Raw genomic sequence first — 11,006 nt, 5'->3', positions numbered from 1 at the left:
CTGGTTCTCCATCTCAAGGTTTTATGCTTTCACTGCCATACAGCAGGCTGAAGAAGTGTTCCCTCCATAATAATAATAAACGACATATACCTCGTTATACCTCTGCCCAAAAAATAAGGTGACATTGTATTTATTTTGACAATTCTTTATTTATTTTTCCAAATCAATTTCATCCCCTTCAAAGTAAACCCCTCCCGATGCAATGTACTTATGCCAACGGATTTTCCAACCTTCGAAACACTGGTTGTAGTCACTTTCCGGGATGGCCTTCAGTTCCGTCTTCGATGCGGCTTGAATCTCCTCTATCGTATAAAAACGGTGTCCCCGGACCGGTCTTTTGAGCTTGGTGAACAGCCAGAAGTCACACGGCGCCAGATCAGAATAGTCTTTCCACAATTCCGGCCTTTTTAGGCGGATAACGTTACCCAAACGACGCATAACGTTCAAATAACGGGTGATTTTTTTGAGGTTAGGATTTTCATGCATTAGTATTTGACAGATCACGTGGGATTTCAGACATGGTGTCAAAGAGAAAGATGCTCAGTATGCTTTGACATTTCATCATGAATAGACTTACTAACGAGCAACGCTTGCAAATCATTGAATTTTATTACCAAAATCAGTGTTCGGTTCGAAATGTGTTTCGCGCGCGTGTTTTGTTCAGCGATGAGGCTCATTTCTGGTTGAATGGCTACGTAAATAAGCAAAATTGCCGCATTTGGGGTGAAGAGCAACCAGAAGCCGTTCAAGAACTGCCCATGCATCTCGAAAAATGCACTGTTTGGTGTGGTTTGTACGCTGGTGGAATCATTGGACCGTATTTTTTCAAAGATGCTGTTGGACGCAACGTTACGGTGAATGGCGATCGCTATCGTTCGATGCTAACAAACTTTTTGTTGCCAAAAATGGAAGAACTGAACTTGGTTGACATGTGGTTTCAACAAGATGGCGCTACATGCCACACAGCTCGCGATTCTATGGCCATTTTGAGGGAAAACTTCGGACAACAATTCATCTCAAGAAATGGACCCGTAAGTTGGCCACCAAGATCATGCGATTTAACGCCTTTAGACTATTTTTTGTGGGGCTACGTCAAGTCTAAAGTCTACAGAAATAAGCCAGCAACTATTCCAGCTTTGGAAGACAACATTTCCGAAGAAATTCGGGCTATTCCGGCCGAAATGCTCGAAAAAGTTGCCCAAAATTGGACTTTCCGAATGGACCACCTAAGACGCAGCCGCGGTCAACATTTAAATGAAATTATCTTCAAAAAGTAAATGTCATGAACCAATCTAACGTTTCAAATAAAGAACCGATGAGATTTTGCAAATTTTATGCGTTTTTTTTTTAAAAAAAGTTATCAAGCTCTTAAAAAATCACCCTATAATATTCCTTGTTGACTGTTTGACCGGTTGGAAGGAATTCATAATGCCCAACACCACGACAATCGAAGAAAACAGTCAACATGACCTTGATTTTTGAGCGACTTTGGCGCGATTTTTATGGTCTCGGCTCTCTTTTGGCACGATATTCGCTCGATTGATCGGTTGTTTCGGGGTCGTAAGCATAGATCCAAGTCTCATCGCCAGTTATAATGCATTTCATGACACCCTGGTAGTCGGAAAGCATCGTTTCACACACTTCAACGCAACGCCTTTTTTCCAAAAAAATCAATGTTTTCGGTACCAGTCGATATTTGGCGCGCTTGAGGCCCAAAACATCCTTCAAAATGGTATTGGCTGAGCCTTTCGATATGCCAACTTCATCAGCAAGGTCTCTAATTGTTAATCGACGGTTTTTCAACACCAAATCTTTGATTTCTTGAACGTGAGCTTCGTCGGTTGAGGTTGATGGTCGCCCTGGACGCTCTTCGTCTTCGACACGTTCACGGCCGGCTTGAAACTCATTATACCACTTGTAAACATTTTTTTTAGACATAGCCTCATCAGCAAAGGCTTTCTGCACCATCCTCAACGTATCCGCAGCAGAAAATTGATTCCGTAAACAAAATGTAATGCAAATTCTTTGCTCAACAAATTTCGACATCGCAAAAAACGAAAAACTCACTTATAGCCGCTCACAAAACGACACGTATCTCAAACACTAATGAATCCTTCGACGCGCGCAGTTTAAATTCAAACGTCACCTTTTTTTTGGGCACAATATAGTGTCGGTATGCCGAGATGGCTTTGATGTCTGTCCATCCGTTCGATTGTTGACGAGTAAAAATTTAAATTTCGAGATTTTTGGGATACACGTGATCCTTGACACCCTAAGGACCCTGGTTTTGCTAATGGACGGTATGGAACTGCTGCCATGTTTTAAAATTATAATATTTTCGTTGAATTTAATTTTAAAGTAATTAAATATTATCGTTTGCTCTTGAATTTTTACTATACACATTTTAATATATCTTTTTTTCGTTTTAATTATATTTATTAAATTTTGAACGTTTTCCATTACTGTCAGTCACCAATTCCGATTCGCATAAATTCAAATGTAGGAATTTCCATCCCACCTCTAGTATTTCTATTTTTACTCTCACATACATACGAAAATTCCCAGACTCAACGCGCTTCGGCATTTTCTCTATAAAATCGAAATAAATAAGAATGTAAAAAAAGAGAATCATCGCGATCCTCGAAATACCATGCCACTGCACAAATATTTTTAGCACCGCCCATTTACGTATTTATGCATTTATTTGTATATTTATTTCTGCTTAAAAGCTCTTTCACTTTCGTTTGCAATAAATTTTCGAAATTTACTTTCCATGGCATTGACGTGTGTACTTGTGTACTCTCAACAGCATTTAATTCACACAAATGCGAAATGTCGGCATTTTATTCGAAATTTATACGTATTGCATATGTATGTGTGTTGATGCGATGAATTGCACTTTTAAAACATGCAAATTTTCAAAATTAATCTATGCCATTGCTGTCACCTTAATTTGTCGTCGCGCGCTATTTTGTGTCCCCGAGTAAATTTGAAAATTTTGAACATTTAATTTTTTTTTTTAATTTTTATTTTGTTCGATTATCAATTAGTATTTCTATAGTTAGACTATATAAGCACACACAAATTTTTCCTTTGAATTCTGCTAAAAGCGCACAGATTTTTGCTGATTGCCGGCAGGTGTAAGGCGCACCGTTTATTTTGCAATTTCTTTTATTTTGGCTGTATTTTCGGCCGAACATTTAATTTAAAATTTTAATTTGTCTTGTCAGGTACAGCGCTGTTGAAATTAATAAATTTTCACGTATTTTGGTTGGTTGTAAAATTTCTCTGTAGACAAATTATTTATTTGCCATTAATTTAATACGGTACATTTGTTTGTGGATTTTGCTGCATCAGTTTAAATCGTTTTGTTAATTATATTATTTGCAGCCGTTTAGTGGGAAATTAATGACAATTTTGTTGAAGAAGGTTCCAAAGTTAGTCGCCTTTGAAGTGAAACTTATTCATACAATTTTGGAGCGAGACAATTAGCTGCAGCAATTATGATGTAAATTGACGCGTCATTTTCGACGTTCGAACATAGTTGATTTAGCCTAAATAATTATAATATGACAGCTGTCAAAAGGATGGCAAATATAGTACAAAGTTAATTAACTGAATTGAATTTCCGATCAGGACAATTAATTAAGATGCACTCGTACATAAAACGTACTCAATTAATTCTTAAATTAATCAGTAATTGACAGTTTTATGAAAGCTGAAAACATAGTCTTTACGTTACAAAGATAACGATAGGTTGAAGAAAATATGTTTCAACAAGATACCTCACATATTCACCGATATATTAGGTCTACAACTTTGCTTTCGCTTCCGTTTTCCAACAGATGTCTCTATAGTCAAGCGCTCGTCGATTAGATCGATTAAATCGTTTTATGTAATATGTGAGCTATGGAAATATCTTAGATATTGACAATTATATTATCGGTCCGATTTGATCATTTTGATATGTTAGATGTCATATCTTAAGGAAGCTATTTGTATAAGGCTATCTTCCGATATAATGTAAAACGAAGAAAAGAAATGGAATTTAAAATTGTTTTTATGTAGAAAGTTGGTGCGGTTGTATTCCGATGTTGACCATTTTTACACTGTAAGATAAAATCAATATAATGTTGATCACCAAATTGGGTTGAAATTGGTTCAGAAGTTCTTAAGATATAGTATTTTACTTCAAAAGCGCAGTGCCACACTCATTTTTAATTTTTTATTTCGGCGCCGGTGAAAGCCTACTATTTTATTTTTGAAATTCCGGATTTAGAGATTCCAAGCGTAGCAAGGTCCTTCCAACGGACCGTTTCCCCCGACGGTTACTGCGTCGAATACTCTTAGATCTGGAGTGTTTTGATCCTTTACGCCGGTATGACCTAGCCAATGTAGCCGCTGTTTCTTAATTCTCTGACATACACCATATAGACTGAAATGATGAGAGAGGCAACAGTTATTCTGCATTGGATTTCGAGGATGCTGTTGTTGTTGGTGTTAATTCTGGTTGGATGATTCTGGATGGACGAAATGTTCTACAACTGCGAAGTTATGACTGACGACAGAGAGGGCAAGCCAGGTGTTTGTTTGATGACAGGAGATATTTCCACTTGCTCTCGTTCACAACCAGACCTATGTACTTCGCTCTTTATTCAACCTGGGGAAAGCAGAACTACGCGGTCATTAAGGCTTATCCCACGGTAGTTGGGGCAGATTGTCTCCATCTTTATGGATTGGGCAGAGCACACTTAATCCAATCGAAGGGCATGCTTTTGTCCGACCATGTTTTACAATGAAGCTGATGCCATGCCATAGTCCTCCGGCGCGGTGTTGTTCTTCATACGGATAATTGCAAATCGATCTTCTTCATGGTCGGGCAATTGCACGTCTATTCGTTATGGATTGGGGAATCGGGACCATCTCCCAGTGTTATGCTTTCACTGTCATTCAGCAGGTTCGAGAAGTGTTCCCTCCATAATTTCGGTCTGCTCTGGGCATCAGTCACTAGATCATCTCTGGGGATTCTACAAGAGTATGCTCCACTCTTGAAACCTTCTGTTAGTTGCCGCATTTTTTTCTAAGAATTTTCGAATATTACTCCTATCGGCCAGCTTGTCAAGCTCTTCGTACTTACGCAAATCCAAACTTCTACATTATAAAGAAATATGTAGTATATTCAAATGAATTGAATACGAGTAAAGACACCTACATAGTTCTAATTCGTCAACACCTTTTTCAACACTACAAAAAAAAAATTATTTGAAACCCCATAAACGTTACTCGTATACAAACATTGCCTTCAAAAACGTTTGAAGAACAGATTCCACACAAACAAAATAATATTCATAAACATTTCATACAAAATTTTGGAATAATTTTCAAAATTTTCCGTTAAAAATTAAAGAAATAACAATAGAATAATAGCGAAATGATAAAGAAAATCAACTGTTGGGAGGGTAAGCAGTATCAGCTGGTGACTAGTGATAACTACGATGCCTACATGAAAGAGCTTGGCATGGGCTTGGTTCAACGCAAATTAGGCAACACCAAAAAGCCGATCGTTATGCTACATAAGGTTGAAAGCACCCATAATTTAATCACAGTGATCGATGAGAAACCAACTGTACTCACCTTCAAGTTGGGCAAAGAGTTCGATGAAGAAACTTATGATCTGCGCAATGTGAAGACCACATTCAATTTGTATGACAACACTTTGGTGCAGGAACAAAAGGGTGTTGTGTGCACGAAGATCACACGCGAATTTCATCTAAATAGAATGGTGGAGCAATCTGTGATCAACAATGTGGCCGGAAGTAGAGTATTTCATGTGCTTGGGGAAGACGAAAGCAAGGACTTGACCGAATTGTTGGAGAAACTTGAAAATGAGCAGCAAGAAAAGAAGGAAGAGAATAAGGAGGCCAAGCAAAAGAGTGAAGCCAAAAGAGAAGTCGAAAGAGTAGTTAACCAATTGGTGGAATAATAGGCTGCCACAAAACGGTAATTTGACAACGACAACAAAGAAGAGGATCTGCACCCGAAAAAGCTGCAAGCGAGAAAAACGTAGTTAATTTTTTCCTTAATCGCGCGCAGTTTTTAATCAAAATGGTTGTTATTTTCTCAAATAATAGTGACGAGTATTGATTAAGAGCAAAAAGCAGGGTTACCGCTTTTTTATCAAAGTAAAGAGTCCTTAGAAAGGCTTACAATTGAGTATATACTTAAAAGAATTGCCACCCGGTTGTTTTTTATTTGATAAATTTATGCAAAATTTGACTTTCAACCCTAAATTTAATACCAAATTGTTTACCCTATAGTAGATAATATTTCAGTAAATAAAATTCACCATTTTAACATCTGATTAACCAATAATTATTTCTCTATTTTCAGAACAGCGGTTTTGTTTCTATTACCTCATCAATTTAGCTGAAACCATCCCAAACGGTATGTAGATAACCACTCTATAAACTAAAAGTAGATATATTAAGCGAGTACAAGTAAGTCATAGCCTTATACTAGCCCTAGACACCTAGTATGTCGTGCTTGGCTTGCGCTTTTTCATTTAAAGTAGTTTCATGTCTAGTAATTTGTCTCAGGCCAAACTTTCTACATTCAAATTACGATTTGTTTGCGACTCATCAAAAGTAACGAATCGAACAAGCGGGTAGCATAAGTCAAATAGCGAGAGAAAAGCAAGCGTTTACCCAACCGGATACGATTTTTTTTTTTACTAGAGAGCAGAGCTCAAAAGTTGTAAGGAGAGTGATGAATGGATACGAATAAGCTCGTTTTATTGATTGGCTCTAGAGTAGTCTCTATAGGAAACGCAGATTTGAAGTACTCAGATTGGTACATACTGATCAAGTTTGACTCGGAATGACTGAAAAACAATTTCACGTATTTTAATCAAAATTTTATTTTATATTTATTATCACCTTTAAGGCCTCCTTTTGAGCTAATAGTCTTCAGTGCATATAGCGAAATTTGTTTTTCCCCGTTTTCGGAGCCCTATTCCCTAGATTGTTACACAGTTTCAAAGTCCTATTGATAAGCCCACGTCGCTTCCCCTTTGCGAGCTCTATTCGATGCTCTTTTGATACGATTCTGTCATTAATATGCTTCATAGCTAAAAATTAGATCAAACGTGTGGCATCGATCCATGAGATATCATGAGATCCCCTGTCATCTAACGGCGTTTTTTAGGAATCTTTTCTTTAACTGTTTCGATTTTATCGTCAGAGATGGTTGGACGCCTTGGAAGTGTTCTACGGCTTCACGTTTTTCACTGAATGCTTTGTTCCACGTAAATATTGGCGTGAAGAAGGTTCTCCAAAACACTTCTGCAACATTTTCAACAATTCTGTAGCCGTGATTCCATTAGAAATTTCAAGTTCACTCTTTCAATCTCAAAAACGGCAGACAAAATTTTCGTCGCGTAAACAAACAGCTACCAAACACATATAATTTGTCATATGGAGATTAAACGTCAGAGGAACATACATAAAAGGATATACCAGTCTAGGAAAACAATTTTACAGTCGCGGTGAAATTTGATGGATAATATTTTCAGTACTTAGTCCCATGCCACGTGTTGTTTTCAAAACATTTTGACTTGATCTCATAGGAGAAGATGATTTAGAAGAACTTCAGCCATTGACCAACAATTCCAACATATGAAAAATAGTGAAATATGCGTCCGTTTGTTCAAAATTCACTTCCACTCTCTTTTTTGAAAGTCTTAACTTAAGCTGGGAGTTTTAGTTATTAGTTCAGCCCTTAACTGTATTAAAAGTTCCACAGTGGCTGGGCTACTTAAAATCTCAACCAAGATTATTTTAGTCAGAAATAATAAATCTTTTCTGATCATGACTAGGGTTCAACCGGCGACTTATGCACTACCATAACATTCGCAAAAGTCACTCTACAAATCTGAGGACTTTCACATATCTAATATAGATCAACCTTGTTAGCTTATTTCCTGCCGCAATAGTTTTGACGTCATCGGAATGATCTAACTTTCTAAAGAAACAACCGTTGGCAGAAATAACCTTGACTTTTCTTCAAAAAAAATTTTAATGTGCTTTCATCCATATTAGTTTAATAGCGAAAAACTCGGCAACACGGCGAAGAAGAGATCCATTCGGAACTGAAAATTCATTCATATTTATTAAAAACTATTTAACTACATTTTCTTAAATATGTATATGTACATACAGACATTTAATACGTATATTTTTATATATGGAGAAAAGCATCCGCTTGTACTACATTAACCCCCAACTAATTGAGATCACTGGCTGAATTCGTCGTGTACCGAACTACACTGCACAGTCAATAAAAATGATGTTGTGGGTGGAGAAATTCTGTCAACGATAAATTGTGGCAGAGAAATGGCGCGATCGCATGTCTGATCGACGGCGAATGAAAATAATTAGACTACAAAATATACACATAACGGTCAAGACCAGCGGCCAGGGAAGGGTGCGAATTCATTTCTTTCATGACAGAATAGAACATAGACAAATTACAATGTTACAAATGACAAGCAAACATAACAACTAAAAAAGAAGTCGAGTGCTAAAATGAATTCAATTTTCACATTTGCTTAAAAGCCTCTTCCCACTCGATCGCAACGTCTCTTCCGCATACATAAATACATATGTATGTATATACAAGTGATAGGCATATGAAAAATCGTTTACAACATTCGCTCGCTTGTCGCTGGTACTTGGGCTAATGGCGCCCAATTGGCACGTTCACTCAACTGTAGACAATTATTTGTGACAACAGCTGCAGCAGCAGGAACTGTGACGGCGGACGGTGGCAGGTTCCGCCGCGATCAGCAGCATAAATCAAATGCATACTCACCGACATACATACACATGTTTATATGTATTGTTTGTAACCGATTAGGCAAATTGAAAAATTGACTTTGAACTTGCTGATGTCCGAATGTCACTGGTCGTCTGCCGCGGTATCGGATTGACCGTTCGTCTGCCGTGTAATCACACGCTAAGTTATTTTTTTTTTTGCAGTCGCGTCCATTGGCTTTGCTCATAAGCACCCCCCACCCGTTTTACTCCGTCTGTCATTTATAGTTTGTGTATGGTCGATCGCGTCGGTCACGTGACAGACCTGCTGATTGCCGACTCAATGATAATTGCTAATTTACGAGTACAATTTTGAAAAACAAAAGCAATCAAAGCGAAAACAATTGCTGCACACGCGTTGATCCCATGCGCTCTTTGTCCGAGGTGCAGTCGTAGCCCTCAGCTAAGTGCATCGGGGTGTTACTGGGAAAGTGTCATCTAATTTTCTATGCTTAGAATGTATGTATATTCTCTTTTGATCGCTTCATTGGGTTTTAAGTCGAAACACGTGATCCATTCGTTGGTTGTACAAGAATGCTTTGAGTGCATCTTCTGAATTCATATATATTTTGTTCTCTTTTCTTGTAATTCTAGCATGAATCCACTTTGTCATCTTCCAGACAACAGCAATGAGATCTAAAGTCAGAAATAGTTACTTTCAAGATCTAATGTCAAATAAATCTATCCCCTTTCTCTATTAGATCGCTCTGTATTTGATAATGGGAGCACAGCATACGACATTTTAAAACTTTCCGGAGAGCACCTAGGGGAATTAAAGAAGGAGTTTTTAGCAACTATAATTTCCTAATAGCTCTATATGATATAACGTACAAAGTCTTTAAAATATAATTATAGCTCGAGGCCGAAACCCTATTTTATAACACCCCTAAATTCATTATATATGAAATTTTGCTTAGGAATTCAAATCGATTTGTTGTTTACCTCAAATATTGTCTCTAATTAATTTCATTAATTACTAAAGCAACTGCCGCATTTAAATAAAAACAAATTAGGTAAACCTCGCCACTGTTCTGCATAATGAAGCTTCCGTTAGCGAGCCTTCAAATTGTTCACGAAGCATGACGATTAGGCCATGCAATCCCGTAACTTATCGAGAGCGCTGTATTTATTTTGATATGAAATGTTTTCCGGTTTTAAAATGTCTTTGTGAACCGAAGATAGTTGTTGACAACCATATTAATACTTTATGCCAAAACCGTTACATATGTATATACTATAAATGCAATAGGTTCAATCGACTTCAGTCCCTAAGGTCTAATCTAATGAAGCTATACCGTTTTCTTGTTTCCAGCTGCTACGAGGTATGACAATTAAGTAATGAGACTGATTCCATAAAAACCGTATATTTGAAAATTATTCTACAACTCTGCCATCCCCTTCAAAGTCTTCCCCTTGGGCAGCTAGACAGTGATTCCAGCGCGTTTTCCATGCTTCGTAACATTTCTGGTCCGCACTTCGACTAGTCTCCCACTCCGCGCCTCGTCTTCCACGCTTTCACGCCCCTCCTTAAACTCTTTGTGCCATCGAAACACCTGGGCACGCACGACAATAAAATCAGTCTCATTACTTAATTGTCAAACCTCGTACGAGTATACTATACAAGCGACTCCGTTGTTTTGGGTCCTCGTCCTCTTTTAGAACAAAATAGTAGTAGTAAGTAAAGGTAGTAAGTAAAGGTTTTGCCGTAGTGGCACGAAATTTGATCTGAAATTCTCTCAAGTTGTGTCGCCCATTTCGTCCTGTGCTGAGGTAGCTCTGCAAATCCACAGTTTTGTGCATCAAAAAGATGTTGGTACCAATCTTATACAAACGCCTTCGACTTTTTAAGTACTTAATAGCTCTCAAATGAGGCACCTTGGAAGCTTTTGGATGAGAATAAAGAAATACTGCTTCAAGACTTACAAGTTTTATGCAAATCAAAGCCTACCTGTATGTCAAAATGCAATGAGCTTTTCGTAATGTATTTTAGTTCCACTTTCGGGATCCCGTTAACAACTTTCGTACTATAAAAATGTTTTAGCTCTACGAAATTATTTACAGTTATTAGCTTGTTTTCATTAAAAATGTTCTTAACGGCCGTGTAAATGTCCTTCCAAATGAAAATAAATGCTCAAT

General features: G+C 37.6%; 1 protein-coding gene across 1 annotated transcript in view; it reads left to right on the top strand.

The window, feature by feature from the left end:
* The first annotated feature begins 4,779 nt into the window (after nucleotides 1–4,779).
* The window catches only part of LOC109579965 (probable fatty acid-binding protein), a 48,219-nt gene continuing 41,992 nt past the window's right edge, over nucleotides 4,780–11,006 (top strand). Inside the window, exons 1-2 of the mRNA XM_049447815.1 lie at nucleotides 4,780–6,000; nucleotides 6,391–6,444. Of these exons, the coding sequence (XP_049303772.1) occupies nucleotides 5,432–5,983 (552 nt within the window). The 5' untranslated portion in view covers nucleotides 4,780–5,431 and the 3' untranslated portion in view covers nucleotides 5,984–6,000; nucleotides 6,391–6,444. The remainder of the gene's footprint in view (nucleotides 6,001–6,390; nucleotides 6,445–11,006) is intronic.

Source organism: Bactrocera dorsalis, chromosome 2, assembly GCF_023373825.1.
Source record: "Bactrocera dorsalis isolate Fly_Bdor chromosome 2, ASM2337382v1, whole genome shotgun sequence".
In the NCBI taxonomy this organism is placed as follows: Eukaryota; Metazoa; Arthropoda; class Insecta; order Diptera; family Tephritidae; genus Bactrocera; species Bactrocera dorsalis.
This window is presented reverse-complemented; position numbering and strand designations above follow the sequence as displayed.